Raw genomic sequence first — 18,181 nt, forward strand, 5'->3', positions numbered from 1 at the left:
ATTTCATTCCAACATATATCAAAGATTAACAGTAGCTCTTTAGGTGTTCTATATAAAAGCCATGATATTTAAGAAGCAAGTAGGGCTTTGAACATTGACTATTTCATGACATTAAGGAATGACAGAGAGACATTACAGAGGGTAGGGTGCTTGCCGTGTGCACAGCCTGCCTGATTCTATCCCGAGCACCACATGTTGTTCATTGAGCACTGCCATCAGGAATAACTCAGCCCTGAGCATTGCTGGGTACATCCAAACACAAACAACAACAACAACAACAACAACAACAACAACAACAACAACAAACTGCTAAAATTTTAGGTGTTATGATAGAAATTATAATGTGATTTTGTTACTTAAGAATCAGGAAGTTTTAGACAAAAGGAAATAAAGTATTCTCTCTGGGGGAGAACAGGGCCAAGATAGTGGAAAAAAGAGTAATTTTTCAAGTTTCTGGGTCATATCCAGTAGAACTTGGGGACCACTGGTGGTGCCAGGGATCAAAGTGGAGTCGGCTGCTTTTGTGGCAAACATCTAACCCCTGTACTATCTCTCTGGCCCTAAACCTTTAAAATGTAAATTAAAAAGTAATCAATGTTAAATTAAAAAAAATACCTTTGAAAATAAGTAATGACTGTTCATTACTTTATTATTACTTGGTAAAGGTAAAGGTAAAGGTAAAGGCCCTCCCGTTGATCGTCGATTTGCTCGAGCGGGCCCAGTAACGTCTCCATTGGAGACTTTGTTGTTACTGTGTCTGGCATATCGAATACTCTCGGTAGCTTGCCGGGCTCTCGGAGAGGGGCGGAGAAATCGAACTCGGGTCGGCCATGTTGGCCGCTTGTAAGGCGAACGCCCTACCCGCTGTGCTATCGCTCCAGCCCATTATTACTTGAAGATTCTGAAAGTAGCAGAAGCTCGGGTATGCCCCCATCAAAGTACAAAATCAAATAAAATACCAAGTACCTTATCTATTCATATTGCCCTTTTATTTGTAGTAACTTAACAAGTACTAAATGTAGCTGATCAGTTATATAGTGTAAAATGTGTGCTTTAATTCAAATCAAGAGTACTGAACCAGAATTGAATGCTTACCTCTCTTAAGACTGATTTGAAGTGTGATCTCCCTGTTTTCTGAGTCCCTGGCTTTCCTGAAGATCCGTAACGAACCTGATTCCTCTTGCTCATAACATCAGCCTTTAATTTGGGGGGCTCCCCTTCCATAACAAACACCAGATTCACATCCATAAGTGTTAAATATGAGATACGAAAAAATAAATTCCTGAATATAAAAATTAAAAATACATAAATTATGTATTGACAGCAAAATCAACATAACCATCTGACATAATGCCAATTATTAAAAATACCACCAAAAATAACTACTGATGAAGATTTTATATTAAGTGGGGCTAAAAATCCAGTGATTATGACAAAGTAAGACAAGTCAGGATTATTTTAATTTCTTACTTATTTATTTTTTTTTGGTTTGGGGGAGCCACACTTGGCAGTGCTTATGGCAGGGAAGATCACCTTGTATGGTGCGAGGGATTGAACTGGGATCTGCTGTGTGCAAGGCAAGTGTCTTACCCTTGTACTCTCTCTCTCCAGTCCTGATTTAGGACTATTTTGTTTTGTGGAAATGATTTGGAGAAGGAGGTAAAGAACAGAGGGAGAAAAATAGTGAACAATGTGACTTCAGTAGGACAGATGAGACACAATCTGGCATGCACGGAGGAAGTGCCTCTGGAGTCTGAGAAAAGTTTGTGAACACGAAGTCTATACTGGAAGTAGCTGGCAAGACTTTTCACGGATTGGCTGTGGGAAGGGGGAAATCAGAGAGAAAAAATGGCTCCCAAATTTCTGGCTTTTGGTCACTGGAGCACCTGAGTGAATATTTTAGGTGCACAGCTAGACATACGAATCTGGAGTTCAAGGGATAAGGAATACAAATTTGTGAGTCAATATAAAAGTGACAGATCTAGACACATTAATATAAATATTAACTATCTCAAACTGTAACAGAACAAAAAATGAAGTGAGAACAAAACCAAGCTTGTAGCACAGCAACATACATATTCTAAAAACTTCCATCATACCTGAGGTGTGGTTTCACGACTGTTCCCATCATTTTTTTGACTGACAGTGCTTCGCATATCCAGAGACTCAGATCAACTGCAATGGTTTTTCCACCAAGGCTATGTAAGTGGGTGTGTTGCTTAACAGGCTCCAGAATTTGCCACAAATCAGTCACTCCCATTCTGGTTATTATCTGATGTCATCTGAACCAACTGAAAAGATTGTTAAGACAAAGAAGCTCAGAACAGGAATTCACCATCATAAATTACCACGTCACTGTCCTCCCGTTGTTCATCGATTTGCTCGAGCGGGCCCAGTAATGTCTCCATCATGAGACTTGTTACTGTGTTTGGCGTATTGAGTACGTCACGGGGAGCTTGCCAGGCTCTGCCGTGCGGGCGAGATACTCTCGGTAGCTTGCCGGGCTCTCCGAGAGGGGCGGAGAAATCGAACTCGGGTCGGCCATGTTGGCTGCGTGCAAGGCAAACGCCCTACCGCTGTGCTATCACTCCAGTTTAGGATAATTCATTAATATAGTTTACGCTCATCTTTTAGTCAGTTCAATTTTAATCAACCAAAAATACTCTGAACGTTAAAATGCTGGTAACTAACAAGTTCCAAAAATGATAATGCAAGTTTTTGTTTTTCTTCAGTTTTTTGAGTCACATCCAGTGATGCTCAGGGGTCACTCCTGGTTCTGCACTCAGGAATTACTTCTGGTAGTGCCTGAAGTATATATATCTATATCTATCCACATTGTTCACTACAGATATATAAAACTAGTGAACAATATGACTTCAGTACGACAGATGAGGGATCATTTGGCATACAAAAAAAATATATATATGTATATATTTTTATATAATATGCCTGATGTGCCCAGGATCAAAACTGGATCTGCCACATGGAAGAAAAGTGCCCTACCCACTGTGCTATCTCTCTGCCCCCAACTTTTGGTAGTTTATAGTATGTTAAATGCGCCCTTTAAAATTCACTCATGACAATAGCTATTTCTCTGTAACACAGAAAAAAATATTTGAATTTAATGTTAACTTCTCGGAGAGCCTGGCAAGCTCCCCATGACGCATTCGATATGCCAAACACAGCAACAACAAAGTCTCCAATGGAGACGTTACTAGGCCCGCTCGAGCAAATCGATGAACAATGGGAGGGCCTTTACTTTTACTTACTTTTACTTTTAATGTTAACCAAATACCAATGGTACCCTACCCCTTTCTCATTCTTCACTCAAAACATTTCCCAATATGGTTTCGTTTATATTGCAAGAATGTGAAAAAAGAGAAGAAAAACAGTACCCCAAATGGTGACAGTTTACTTTCAGCTAATAATTAGAAAGGTTAAAATATACATAAGTGGATAGAAAATTCAGAAATGTCTTCTTAAAAAGCCCCCTGCTTTACTGACATACCCAAGTAGAACCTTTGGCAGAAAAAAAAATTAAATACAAAAGAGTCATATGCACTTCACTAATCACTGTTAAGTGACTGAAGCAAAAAAAAAAAAACTTCTTATATGAGATTTCTAATATGAGAAAATACAAATTTTCTCATATTAAAAAGCAAGAAAGTGGGTAAATAAGCAAAATAATAAGAAAAAACAAGAGGCTAATGAAATATTGTGATGAAAAAGTACGGAAGCAGAAAATGGAGAATTGAAGGAATATTGAATTCTCATTTTTTAAATTGCAAAGTCACATTTTCAATGAGAAAAAATCATTTAGATGAAAAAAAAAAAAACAAAAGGAATTACCAGTAGTTCCACTATCTAAAACAATATCAACAAAAAAATTCACAAAAATCCACTAAATTTTTTATATGCACATGATATTAAAAAAAAAAAAAGGAAGCCAGGCGCAGAACTGGCTGAAACTCTGCCACTGTAACCTGCTTTAAAAGAAAAATCTACAAATTGAAAAGAAAGTATTATAGTTGTTAATGGTGATTCACCCCAAATATCTTCAATTTCAAGTCACAAAAGTCATTGGCTGAAAGTGGTATTGACAAAGATTTTTGAGTTAGTTCAACATCTTTGGTAAGACAAGAGGTATTACTGGAAGATGGAAAAGGGAAAATATATTTTCCAAGGCATTATTATGCAAATACAGACTTTTAAACTGTTAACCATCAACACATGTAAAATTCAGATATAAAGCTTGATGGAAAGTTCTTGCTGACAGTTTTGGTTTCCTTTTTTTTTTTTTTTAATTTGTAACTCATCCTGAATACTGGAATAGATTTATATAAATTTTGCAATTTTTTTCTCTGGAGTCATTATCTTAACACATTTTACTTCTGGAATTTAAGATATACTTTTAGGTGTGTGTAGATATTTGCAGTGATATTCACTGCAACATTATACAAAAATATAGGAGAAATAAATTTCTTTCAAAGGACAGAACGTCAGTTTACATTGTTTACGTTAAGTATATGCAAAGAAAGGATAGATTTCTTGGTATTGCTAGGTGGGGATGGGGAAAAACAGTTCTTTTTGCCAAATCTTTTATTTTTGGTTGACAATTGGTGGTGCTCAGAGGCTACAACTAGTTCTATAGGGGAGGGGATATCACTCATGGCAGTGTTCCAGGGGCCATATGAGATCTGGGGATTTCACATGGGCTTCAAGCATGCAAAGCATGTACTCAAGCTCTTGGGCCCTGCTAAAGCTTTTATAGAACAATATGCATGTGTTACTTTTCAAACTATGGAAGTTTGTAAAAAAGTAATTCTAACTGTAATGTAATGGTTGGAAGAACAAGCTAACAATCTTTAGATGGTGTGTGTCTTACCTGAATATTAAGTAACCTAATATGGCTGTAGTTCAAGGGTCAGATTAAAATGCAAAGCTCAGAAAATAGCTTTTGAAAGAATGAGTGCTTCATATTTTCGAATTTCTTTCTGGAAGGAGTTGTAGTGTCTGAGGGAAAGCAGGCACCTTTTCCCCTCTGCTCATCGCTACTCTAAAGACCAATCCTTCCTTTCCTCTGCAATGCTTCATTGTAAGCTGAGAGTACAGATTTAGTGCAGACTATCACCCAGCGCAGTGGTGCTAGGAGGGCACAAGTAAACGTATATTTCTGTTTAGGGCTATGGTTGAAGTTGCATTTCTTTTGGGTTTGTGAAAAAAAATTAAAGAAACACTGGTGAGGTATGTTCTTTTATTTTTTTTAAATTAAAAACAATATGAAACAAAACCGATTTAATATGTGCTTTGGCACTCAGTGAGGTCGATTCTTGATTTATAAACTATAGTCAGGATTATTCTGCAAAACATTAATGAAATATTATTCCCCAAGAGAGCAATGACCAGAATAAGTCCAGAACAGATTCTATTAATACAATAAGATACCAGGGACAGGAAAAAGAGCACAGTGGGGAGGGCACTTATCTTTTCCTTGCATGATACAGGCTCAATCCCTAATACCTCGGAACCCAAACTGTGGTCACTCCTGAGCACAGAAACAAAAATAGCCCCCGAGCATAGAGCATGGCCGGTGTACTTCCCCCAACTTTAGAAGTTTCCAAGCGCTACACCCAGCAGTGCTCAGGGCTCACTCCTGGCTCTGAATTCAGGGAACACTCCGTGTGGACTTGGGGCATTATATGGGAAGCTAGAGATAAAACCTAGGTCAGCAGTGCCCTACCCACTGGACTATTGCTTGGGCCACCAAAACAGTTTTAAAAATAGATATCACTGAGGTATTTTTTCATCTTGACATTTTCAAACCCATTCACAATAATTATTATAGCAGTCACTGGGGGCTGGAACAATAGCACAGACAGGTCATTTGCCTTGCACATGGCTGACCTGGGTTCAATTTCTCCGACCCTCTGGAAGAGCCCGGCAAGCTACCAGAGTATCCCACCCGCACGGCAGAGCCTGGCAAGCTTCCCGTGGCGTATTCGATATGCCAACACAGTAACAACAAATCTCACAATGGAGACATTACTGGGCCCGCTGGAGGAAATTGATGAACAACTGGAGGACAGTGTTACAGTGCTACAGGATCCTCTCTTACAACCAAAAATTAACCAGGGGGAGAGGTCCAGTATATGATGACAATGTTTCTCAGCTTTATTAGGTATTTAATAGTTAAGCAAAGAAAGAGCACAACTGGTTCACATGTTACCTTCGGTGGAAAAAAAATTGAATGCCGAAGTTCTAGGCACTTCACAAATCACTGTTAAGTGACTGAAGCAAAAAAATATTTAAAGGACTGTAGCACTGTCCTCCCGTTGTTCATCAATTTGCTCGAACGAGTACTAGTAACGTCTCCGTTGTGAGACTCATTGTTACTGCTTTTGGTACATTGAATACACCACAGGGAGCTTGCCAAGCTCTGCCATGTGGGCAGGATACTCTTAAGTAGCTTGCCGGGCTCTCCGAGCGGGACGAAGGAATTGAACCCAGGTCGGTCGTGTGCAAGGCAAACACTCTACCTGCTGTGCTATTGCTCCAGCCAAGGGTTTGGAGTAGGCATAAAAATTATAAAACAAGTTACATAGAAACATTTTAGTCAGAGGCAGACTGCACTGAAAGGACATTACTACTGAATTCAATTTGAAGAGCATAATGCAGGAACTTTTATTTACCCTAATAACATTTATCCACCATCATATGACAAACCCTGAGCTCTTGACTAAGACATTTAATCTCTTACTCTTCACAGAGATGACAAAGATGCTCTTGATTCCACTAGCTGTGCCCAAACTGTCTTATTCCTAACCTTCCTGAAATTCTGGCTTGTTTGGCTAAGAACCCAGCAGTGGTTCTTGATTCTCCTCTTTCTTTGTCTCTGAGACAGCAGCTTGATCAGTGTCTCCGACCTTTAAAACATATCCTTAAAAGGGCTGGGATATGGCTCAAGTAGAGAGCCTGTGTTGATTCCTGGCACCACGGAGGTAGGATTCCTTGAGCATCCCTGGGAGTGAACCCTGGTCTGAACCAGCCTGAGTACTCTGGGTGTTAGCCAAAACCCAAAACCAAAAAACATATGTCGTTGGAAAATCATTTGTAAAAGCAGATTACAAAAAAACTACTTCGATGGGCAAAATTATGTGCAAAGCAACTTTATTGACAATGCCATAACATCTCAGTTATCTGTTTCCATCATCTATTTTCTATTTCTTATCACTTTCCTTGCATCAGTCTTTACGGTGACATTAAGTAGCAACAGACTGTAAAAGCACATGAAATTCCAAAAGAGCACAGGGCGAAATAGTTTTTAAGATATTCAAGTATGACTACAAAGAGAGAACAGATGGTTCTTTCATGAGGTCATGATCAAACTGGTGGGGTTACTTGGAAACAGTTCAGCAGTAAATAAAATGAAAACATCCTTACACATATCAAGTTCACCTTCAGTATAATTTTGTATTACTTTTTATTTTTATATTTTAGAATACTAGAATCTTTCTTACAATTTAAAAAAACAAACAAACAAAAATAGTAATTAGAAGAGCTTTTAAAGCCCAGGAGACTAGAAACTTTACCAGAGAAGAGCAAAATCTCTGCATTCAAAAATAGTCCAAACAAATATAAGAGGAAAACTTTCGTGGAAGGGTAAGAACAGTTCTATCTTGGGGCACAGAGTGGGGTTGTACACTGGGAATTCAATGGGTTGTTCTTATTACTCTGAAATATATTTTACAATTTTGTCATTTTTTAAAAAGAAAAAAGTAGGGTGAAAACTTAAAATTTTTGTAGTATGGACCTTTGTAAGTCTTTACTCATATCTTGAGTAATAATTTATATTGACAGCGATATAATATTATGCATATTCCATGTGCCTTCTAATGTGTGTCACACCAAATCTTAGAAGATCTTCTAAGACACAAGAACAGTTAGATGAATAAACAAAGTCAGAACCAATAAAGACATAACTTCAATCTAGTTTAGTGTAAGCTCACTGGCTAGGGAAAAGAAGCTTATGATGTTCTGATCTTCTAGCTGAATGACCTTGGGAAGATTTTAACCTATCTACAAAATACGGCAGAAAACCTGATGAATTACAAGATGCTCTTCGGTTTTTGGATCTCATCAATTTTGGTAGCTTGGCATTTGAAAAAAAAAAAACATTCTATTGCAGATATTACTGCTTAGCAGAAAGAACATAAATTTTTAGTTTAAACAAAAGGTTTCAGAACCCACCTGGTTAAAACAAAAACAAATCCTTTGATGTAACCATATGGTACTCATAAATCAATTTATGCTCCTAAAACTTCCTTAAAAGCTAATAAGCTTTTATTGGATAATTATAAAACTGAATGAGGTGAGAAAACACAGAACCTTGCTAATTCTACTAATGGATCAAATCTAAAGACATAAAAAGAAGCCGATGGTTTGAGTTATGCAAAAATACACCTTAAAAAAAAAAAACAAGTTTCCATTTTTCCTGCACTTTGAAGCAAAAACATTAAAGAATTTCCTACACAATACAGTGAGAAACACTTTAAATTTTCTATTTCAAATCTTTCATACGAAGATTGGCCAAAGCTATAGTTTATTCCAGTATAGAACTGCTCAGGATTTACCATAGTTTTGCTAATCAGCGCTCTTTCCTATTTATTCAGCTTGATGTGCTGATGAATTTAGCTTTGACTTTGAAGCATCATGCAACCTAGACTGAACTTACTGAATATTCCCTGTGTACTGGGAGCTCTTCTAGATGCTGCAGATTCAATGAAAGATCAAGATCTGTGTTTAAGGACCTTAGAATGGTCAGAATAAAGATAAGGGAGTTAGCAACTGGATAAGTACAGGTACACCATTAAGGCTGTGAGCAAGGAGTACTTGGAACAAAAAGGGTACATGCCTAGTCTTGGGCATCAGGGCCCTCTTAGCAAAGCCAGTGATCTAAGCAGAACCCCCCCCTAAGGGTGATTCCCATCATTTACCAAGAAAGATCATTGAGGCCAGATATAAAGTTTGAATCTATCTCAATTATGTCATACTTCTCACTGTGCCACACAAAGGCCACAATAAGATCAGCATATCCGTGATTATCTTCAGAATTAAAATGGGTGACTTTAAGGGTAGGCATTTCATTACTGTAGCCTCTGAGGTTTGACACTAATTTATTTGGGGGAGGGGGGTGAGGGCTAGGGGTGGTAAAGGCCATTTTCTCAACCAGAAGATTTTGTTGTCATGAAAGTGGGTGGCTTGGCAGAAGCACCATAACGGGAAGTGGAGTATTAACCCAAGAGGAGGTTACTGTTGGGTCCAGAAGAGCTAGGGAAACTCAGACAAGGAGCATCAACTTTCTTAGTTCCAGTATATTTGGAAGGCTGGGGCAAGGCTAGGGCTCAGGGTTCAATCCCGGCTTTGCACTCAGGGATCAATCTTGGTGGGGCTTGGGATCCAACCCTGGTCAGCTGGTGCAAGGTCAAGGCCTTGCAAGTTGTACTATCTCTCCAGCCCTAGATTCAGTGGTTTTGAGCATGTGTTTTTTAAGCCAAGTGAGATACATAATTACAATGTTGTTCCTGATTGGGTTTTGATCATACAATGTTCTAATATACCCACCCCATCCTCTCACCAGTGTACATTTCCCACCATCAATGTCCTCATATTCCCTCCTGCCACCTCCCACCACTAGTCGGCCTCTACTGGCAGGCACTTTTCTTCTCTCCCCTTTTGGGCATTATGAACGCTACTCAAAAAGCACGGTTATTCAAAGGTAATCACGTATCTCCCTTTACCTATTTTCAGCATTCAATTCTTGTCTTTCAACTACCACTGTCATAGTGGTCCCTTCTCTCACCTAACTGCCCTCCCCGCCCCCCCCCCCCCCTCCGCCACCACTTTGTGGCAAGCTTCTGAACGGAGTTCCAGTGTTTTTGCAGAAGGTTGCACCATTGGCAGATGCGGGTAAAGACCGAGAGAAAAAAAAAACAAACCCCAAAAGCATCAACCTCAATGCCCTAAGGGAAAGTGCTGCAAGCAACAGTTTCAGAACACCGAGCATGCCCCCGCGGGTCCCGGAAGACTCACCCCTCCCACCACGCCCCCCTCCCCAAGGGCTGGAAAAAGGCGTGGGCAAGTGCCCGCGGCGGGCCGGGAGGGAGGACATAGGGACCCAGCAGGTCACGGTCAACCGGGCGGAGTCCGGCATCCTTAAGAGGCCGCTGCCCGCCAGGGCTGACCCGCGGATTCCGATCCGGGGTCCCCTTCCCGACGGTCCTCGACCGAGAGAGCCGCGGACGGGGACGGTGTCCTCGGAGGGGCGGCTGCGGGCACCGCGGCGGTCTTGCGGAGTCCACGAGTCGCCGTGAGCCGGCCCGTCCCCAGAAAACCCCGTGCAAGGAGCCGGCAGGTGCCCACCCACCCCCGCGCTCCGCGTCCCCGCGGGACTTACCCGGACAAACCCTGCCTGCCGGGCTCGGGCGGGCGCCCCTGCGTCATTGAACACTTCGGCCTGACTCGCAACAAGGTGAGGCGTCCGGATGTCTCGGTTTTTCTTTGCTAAAATGAAAAACAAACAAACAACAACAAAAACAAACAAGAAAAAAAAAAACCCAGATCGATCAATTCTCCTTTGCTCCAGGGACGCCAGTGGCGTTTGGGGCTTTTCCAACCCGGAGCCGACGGGATCCAGGAACAACTTCAAATCTGGCGCCTTGGCGCGAGAGTCCCGCCCCTTCCGGGAAGTGACGGTTCCGCCCCCCACCCCCGCTCGGTCGCACCGAAGCTTTCCGGGCTCTCGGCCGGGTCCACCGGGCAGAACTGGGGCCGGAGAGGATATGCAGGATCCACTTTTTCAATGAAGCAAATCAGCCGCCGCTTTCCCCGGGCTCCCGGCGGCTGCCGACCGCGGATTTCCTCCTACTGGCTTCGTCCCGCCTTTCGTTCCGTCACTTCCGGCCCGCCCCCGCGCTCCCGCGGGTGGCGCGAAAAGTCCGCAGGGCGCAGGCGCGGGCGAAGTCCCGGCGGGCGGGGCGGGGGGCGGGGCGCAGGCGCGGAGCGGAGCGGAGCGTCGGGCGGTGGGCGCTGGGTTGGGGCGGGTGACGGGGCTCCTGCCTTCTGCTGCCGGTCGGCGCGTGGTTCCCGGCGGCCCCCAACGGCGGCCAGCCCGGGCCGAGACACCCCGGCCGCGGCCGTCGCGCCGCGCACGACCCGCCCGCCGTCGATCGGGTTCCTCTCGGGGACTTGGACTTGTTGGAGGTAGGTGGAGGGCGCGCGCAACTGTCGCTGCCCCCTCGCCGCGATCCGCGCCGCCGCCGCTGTCCCTCTCCCCCCCAGGTGCCTGCTCAGCTCCCCGCCGCCGCCGCCGCGGACCCCGGTCGGGCCGTGTGGTGCGTTGGGGTCCCGCGGGGAGCTCGGCGCCCTCCCCGCCAGCCGCGGGAAACTACTTGCGGCGGGGAGCTGGGCCGCTCCCTCCGGCCGCTCGGCGGCGCGCCGTGCGGGTTCCTGCCGGGCCGAGGCGCGGTTCCCCCCCCCCCCCCCCACCTCCCGGCCCTCCACCACCCGGGCGCCCGGCCGGCCGCGGGGAATAGCCGCGGGGACCGCGCGGGGTCCACTCGCATCAGGGAATTAAGCTCCGGAGGACGACGCGTCTCCCTCTCTCCCCCCCACCCCTCCAAGCATTTAAGTTTCTTTGACAGAGCGATCTGCAAAAAAAAAAAAAAAGCACATGTAGATGGGAATTTGTAGTTGGAAAAAAAAATCTCAAGTACCTGGGGTGGGGGGAATTAGAAGAAAAAGAAAAACACCGCCGGAATGATCCCGAAACATGTAAATGAGTGCAGTTTAGATGTTTTCGTCTGGCAGCCAACCCCCCCCTTCCACCCCGCCTTTTTTTTTTTTTTTAAATTTTGTCTTCAACCTGTGGGAAAGAACTGGAGGAGAATCTCCACTGAGAATTGCAGGGCATAGTCATTGGGTGCTTAAGGGGTAGAGAAGGGGTTCTGAAAGGTCTCTTTGGGGGGGCTTTTAGGCAAGGCGGTGATGCTTGCAAACATAGAGGCATGTTCTTCGGTGCCTGGTCGCGACCGTCTGCAAGTGATGGGAGCCCTTATTGCTCATCCATATATTGCATGAGTAGGAGATTAAAAGTAGGGTTTTTTTTTTTTCCTTTTTAAGACTGACACTGCAAATGTCAAAGGGGAAAAAAATGGTGCAAATTCCCTGACTTTAGGCGGCTTCCACGCATTCTTTTGAAGTGCTCGTGCCAGGAGCGGGAAGCAGATTCCGTGCGCGGTCAAGTGCCTGCTAGACAGGTGGGAGGCCCCGGGGTTCGATCTCCTCCCTCCTCTCCTCCCTGGGGTGGGAAATGCATTTGCAACAAATCTCCTAGATCTGTGGGTGGGGGAGCATATTAGAACTTGGACTTCGATTTTCTTTACCGTGCGTGACTTTATTGGTGTGGGAAAAGACGGTCATAATTAGGATGGAATTTGTGTGATCAAAACTTACTTCCCACCGACGGGCGGGACTATTAAAAAAGTTTGTAGGCTACTAGAATTTTGCTTAATATATTATCTGTGTAATATAGTCGCGTGATCCTGCTCAAATTCCATATATTGGTACAGTAACCATTCCGTTTTAGTTCTTGGGTTGGGTAATGTAGCTTTGCGGTGAACTTCCCTTGCAAAAACTGTGAGAACCTGGGCACATCCTGTAGTTTAAAATAAAGAACAACAACCCCCCCCCAAAAAAAAAAGTTTTACCTTTCAGTTCTCCTTCTGTCGTGGGAGAGAGTAACTTAGTACCTAAATGGGGGGGGAGGGGAGGGCGGGGCGGGGGGGGGGGGCGGAGGGCGGAATCTTTGGGGGATGATTCATTACTTTTATGTCCCGAGTTGAAAGCATTTTGTTTGCCTCGCAAAAAAAGTTAATGCAAATGGAATATGAAACTTACAGAGAAACACAGGTTTTGTTCTCCAAAGATTTATTTTGCTGTCTATATTTTAACTGAGTGCCTAGGTGGTAGACTTTATAAAAACCTGCCTGAATCTTGACTTCCTGATTAGACCGTAGTTGTGAAGATTAACCAGAGAGAGATATGTGACTTTCAGGAGTTAATAAGCAATTCAAGATTTTGCCATAATAATGTGCATGACGTAATTAAATGTTAAAGTTCTGTATGCCGACACACAAGTTGAGATGACTGAGAGTCCTATCCTCACGTTAATATTAATAGCATTTTTCATTCACTAGCTAAATGATTTTTTTAGCTCCATGTTCTAATCTGTTTCTACTGCAGAAGATATTTTACTGTCTGTTGGTCTCTTCAGTGTCTAGGAGCACTTCACGTTTGTGTTTTCAACCAAAATAAATGCATTATTTAATCGCTCTTGCTCTGTCTACTCTACAGTGGCATTTAGCATTAAGTGTGAAGATTGTTTTTGAAAAGTTTATCAAGTTAAATTTAAAATTTTTATAGTGAAATTTTCTAAAAGCAAGTCCAAAGTTTTGTCTTGCATCATAACATTAGAGGTTAGAGGGACTCATCAAAATCGAAGCCCTTTTGTAGCTTTATATATTGATGAAACACAGACAAAAAGGTAGAGAGAGAAATAGTTAATTTCACTGCTATTGAACAGTTGTCAATTAAACCTAGTTCATGCTAGGAGGAACTTCAGGTTTAAAGTAGCATTGACTTAGGGTTTTTATATATCTGGATCTCAATAAACGAAATAAAATAGTTTCAAAAAAGAATATTTAGCAAATACTAATTCTACTCTTCCACCTTAGTGGTGGCTCAAGTGTAAGCAGTCTTTCAAATTACTTGGTTTTAGCTCTTTTTTTCATTCCTTAATTTAACATTGCTTTTATTTAGTCTTCGTTTAGAGACTAGTTTTCTTTTAGCTGTGTGCTCACTCTGTTTCATCTGATCTCTACGTTGAGGCCACAGGGTTTCTTAAAACATAAGTTGGTCTCATTTTATTACCAGAGGTGCAGGGCTTTTGCTGATCCAGACCTGTTTGATGATTTTTTTTCACTTGTTTGTACTATTATTTGTTGATATTTATTGCCTGGATAGTCTACTTTATTATATTTTGGGGTCAGGGGACATGTGGGGTAGGGGGTTGGTGATGGAAATAAAACGCAGGCCTCCTACATGCAAAAACTGTTTACTCAACCCTTGGTGCTATTTCATCAGCTCCTACTATCCAGAATATTCTGGTGTTTTGTTTACTGAATCGCCCTGAGATAGTTAGAAAGCTTTCTTGATTGGGTTTCGGTCATACAATGATCGAAGACCCATCCTTCCATCAGTGAGCATTTTCCACCACCAATGTCCCCAGTATCTCTCCCGCCACCCCCATCCATCCCACCCCACGCCTCTATGGCATTTTCCTTCTTATGCTCTCTCTACTTTAGGCATCATGGTTTGCGATACAGGTACTGAGAGACCATCGTGTTTGGTCCTTGGTCTACCTTCAGCCCACATCTCTCATTCTGAGTGAGTGATCCCTCCAACTATCATTGACTTAATGGTCCCATCTCTATCTCAGCTGTCCCAACTTCCTTCTCCGCCAGCTCATAAGGTAGGCCTCCAAACCATTGTCCTAATTCTTATGTCTCTTTTCACTGCTCTTAGTTTCTGCTTTGATACTAATGGGAATTACGTTTTTTTATGCACAGAGCCCGGCAAGCTACTGAGAGTATTCGATATACCAGACACAGTAACAACAAAGTCTCCAATGGAGACGGTACTGGGCCCGCTCGAGCAAATCGATGATCAATGGGAGGGCCTTTACTTTATTTATTTATTTATTTATGTATTTGCTTTTTGGGTCACACCCGGCGATGCACAGGGGTTACTCCTGGCTCATGCACTCAGGAATCAATCCTGGGGGTACTTGGGGACCATATGGGATGCTGGGAATCAAACCCGGGTTGGCCGCGTGCAAGGCAAATGCCTTACCCGCTGTGCTATCACTCCAGCCCCCATGCACATAATTTTTAAACTTACATATTTAATATTTTAAAAATGCATTTCATCTCTAAAGTTTTCTGTGCACATACTTGCTGTATGAACCCTTGTTACTGATTTTACTTTCACAAATTTTTCTTTTTTTTTGGTTGGGGGGAATGCAGGATGGAGGGGACAGTTGTCTGGCTCTCAGGTAGTCTCAGAGGCTTAGCCACCCATTCTCCCCTTCCCCCAATAGAGGAAGTCTCAGTTTCCCCCTTGCCAGTGAGAGAGAGAGAGAGAGAGAGAGAGAGAGAGAGAGAGAGTTTCTTCTCTCCAGATGTTCCATCTACTCCATCAACCTGACTCACATTCCACCCCCGAGGCTCTGTCTCAACATTCTCGGGGCTTCCCAGGAACATAAAACTCTGCCCTAGACTCCAGGCTGACAGGGAAACCAAGATAATGGGCAATCCTGGATTCTAGGCTGACGGGGAAACTGCGATCATTGGCAATTAGGCTGGGAAGATTTGTTTCCCCTTGCCAGGAAGGAGGACACCACCTTCTTCAAGGCAGCTTCCTTGCCACCTTTCCCCCATTGACCTGACACATTTCATTCCCAAAACCCTGCCCCAGCGGTCATAGAGATTTTTCAGGACCATAAAACTCTGTCCTGGAGCCTAGGCCGACAGGAGGACTAAGATAAGGGGTAAAAATGCCCGGAAAGATTTAGGCCCAGCTAAGACATCGGTGTAATTTTCTAGCATCTTCTGTAAACACTTGCCGACCGATAAGGGATGCCAGGAGTCCTTAAAATGGCCTGCACGAAACTCCCTTCCCTTCCCTTAGTCCTATACTCAGCTCCTCTCCACTTGGGGAGTTCCTTTTCTTTTCTCTTCTACTTGCCAATAAACTTTCCTACTTTCCAACTCTGAGTCTGAGCATCTTCATTCTTCAGTATTTTCAAGAATGCAAGAACCTGGGAATCACGCGTGGACACAGAGACCTGCCACTGCCGTTTTCACTGCAGCTGCGGCATCCCTGCCCCTCCGGGCTGCACCTGCCATGTTTAGGGGACCCTGGGGTGCTGGGAAGCAGACCCAAGTGTCCTGACTGCTATGTTATTTCCTGGCCCCTCGAACTAATGGTTTAATTTGTAAGCTATAATCCGGGTATGTCTGCCTAAAGTTTGCGTCTGCCTCCTTCTGTGGGCGGTGCAGGGGTGATGCACTCCTTGCTGGGGGCTCAGACTCTCTGTCCAGGCGGTGGAGTTTGCGTCTTATGAGAAACTAACAATAACACTTTTTCAGTTCTGATTTTTTAAAAGGGCTGGAGCGATAGCATAGTGGGTAGGACATTTGCCTTGCACACAGGCGACCAGGCTGTCCCAGGTTCAATTCCTCTGCCTCTGTCAGAGAGCCCGGCAAGCTACCGAAAGTATCTGGCCCGCATGGCAAAGCCCGGCAAGCTACCTGTGACGTATCCGATATAGCACAAACACAGTAACAATAAGACGTTACGGGGCCCGCTCGAGCAAATCGATGAACAACAGGAGGACAGTGACAGTGATTCTTTAAAAATTCTAAATAAAACATACTATAAACTCTAAGGAGCTTTAGGGGATAGGGAGCTCAGGAATTTCATACCCCAGGTGCTATTTTCCTTTTGGTGCATATTCCAGACAATTTAGAAGCATGTTTCTAATTTTATGTCTCTTTAAGCCGCATTAGTCTGTACCTAACAGGTATTAAAAAATGAGTCATAGGTATTGAAAAAAATGTATTCTCATTAATCACAAAGTGGCTACAACTTTAGTATCTATTAAAGGCAGGTTACGATGGCAACCAAACAGCACACTGCAAATCTGGCAAATAAAAATCGTCTTTGTCATGTAGTGTAGTAGAGTCTCACATTCATTGTTAAAAGCTTAGCGCATTTACCTTTGTGCATCTTCCAACAGTTTCGCTTGAAAAAATGACCATCTTTTAAGGATAAAACACTAAAATTTGCTGGTGTTTGAGTGTCTGCTAACTGCATGATAATGTATTAAGTATTAATAAAAATAGTGCTTACATTCCAAGAGGGCATTTTATGTTGGGCACAACAAGAATTAATGCTTTCTCTTTGCCCTTCTAGGATAGACACATTATCGCTCAGTAATTGAGATGAGGGTGGAGGATGGGCTAGAGAATGTACAAGGTGCTTGGGAAAATAACTGTAGAATCCTATTCTAGCACATTTACATGAGGAGAAAGCTGAAATTAATGTACATTGAGCTTGTTGTTAAGGCCCTTGAGTAATATGTTTAATTTTCTAGGTCTGATTTTTATAATCAAAATAAATGTCATTTGTAAAAAAATATATTGAATGTTACGCAATTGTGGCTAATCATAATAGTTGCCTAAGGCATTTGTCCTGTTTGTTAAGTGTCCTTATGCGAAATGATAGTATACCTATTAAGTAGTATTTGATTATCTTGATAAATTAGGTTCTTCATTGCCTTAAGGAAAAGATAAAATACAAGTTGTTTAATGCAAAATAATTCTTTTCACATTAGCATGCTTGTGAATCACCAGAAATCTTATTAAGATAAAGATTCTGACTCACTAGGTTGTGGGGCCAAGTTTCTCAGAAGTTGTAAATGTTGTTTGCTGGTCCCTGGACCCCACTTTTCAACATTAAGAAGATGCAAGCCTTTTATTGTTGGCTTCTTCTGTTTGTACAGCTTTTGTTTTGGGACCACACCTAGCTGAGCTCAGGGCTTATCCCTGGCTCTATTTCCAGGAAACAGATCAAACCTGTATCAGCCATAGGCAAGACAAAAGCCCCTACCTCTGTGCTATCATTCCGGCCCCTTTGCCTTGGCTTTTTTGCTGGTCTAAATTCATTGCTTGCTGGCCGAGACTCACAGTTCCTGGCATTGTGTCCTGTTCTTCAGTCTGCTATGCGGTTGTGGATCCAGGAGAGCCTTTCAAAGGACCTAAATGATAAAACTTTTCATAAAGAGTTATTTGCCCTTTCCACTGCACTCACTTCTGAGTGTGCCGTGGAGATTTTCACAAGCTATTAGGCTGTGATGTTCCTACTCCTACTTTGATGACTTGTGCGGTTTTTTGTTGAACCGAGTTTCTCCAGGGGCCAGGGAGACTGTACGGAGGTTTGGTTGCTTGCCCTGCTAGGTGTAGCCTTGAGCTCCTCCAGGCTGCGGGTTAGCTCTGGTGGTTCT

The 18,181-nt window shown here is 43.1% G+C and overlaps 2 protein-coding genes across 2 annotated transcripts in view; one reads left to right on the top strand and one right to left on the bottom strand.

Annotated features, from left to right (window-relative positions):
• The window catches only part of GEN1 (GEN1 Holliday junction 5' flap endonuclease), a 33,317-nt gene extending 22,761 nt beyond the window's left edge, over positions 1-10,556 (bottom strand). The window contains exons 1-3 of the mRNA XM_056124784.1: positions 10,454-10,556; positions 2,100-2,291; positions 1,096-1,282 (exon numbers count right to left, since the gene is read on the bottom strand). Coding sequence (XP_055980759.1) covers positions 1,096-1,282; positions 2,100-2,260 — 348 coding nt within the window. The 5' untranslated portion in view covers positions 2,261-2,291; positions 10,454-10,556. The remainder of the gene's footprint in view (positions 1-1,095; positions 1,283-2,099; positions 2,292-10,453) is intronic.
• Positions 10,557-11,109: 553 nt separating this feature from the next.
• The window catches only part of SMC6 (structural maintenance of chromosomes 6), a 91,991-nt gene continuing 84,919 nt past the window's right edge, over positions 11,110-18,181 (top strand). The window contains exon 1 of the mRNA XM_056124774.1: positions 11,110-11,259. The gene's annotated coding sequence lies outside the window, so the exon portion shown is untranslated. The remainder of the gene's footprint in view (positions 11,260-18,181) is intronic.

Source organism: Sorex fumeus, unplaced genomic scaffold (genome assembly GCF_029834395.1).
Source record: "Sorex fumeus unplaced genomic scaffold, SorFum_2.1 ptg000006l, whole genome shotgun sequence".
In the NCBI taxonomy this organism is placed as follows: Eukaryota; Metazoa; Chordata; class Mammalia; order Eulipotyphla; family Soricidae; genus Sorex; species Sorex fumeus.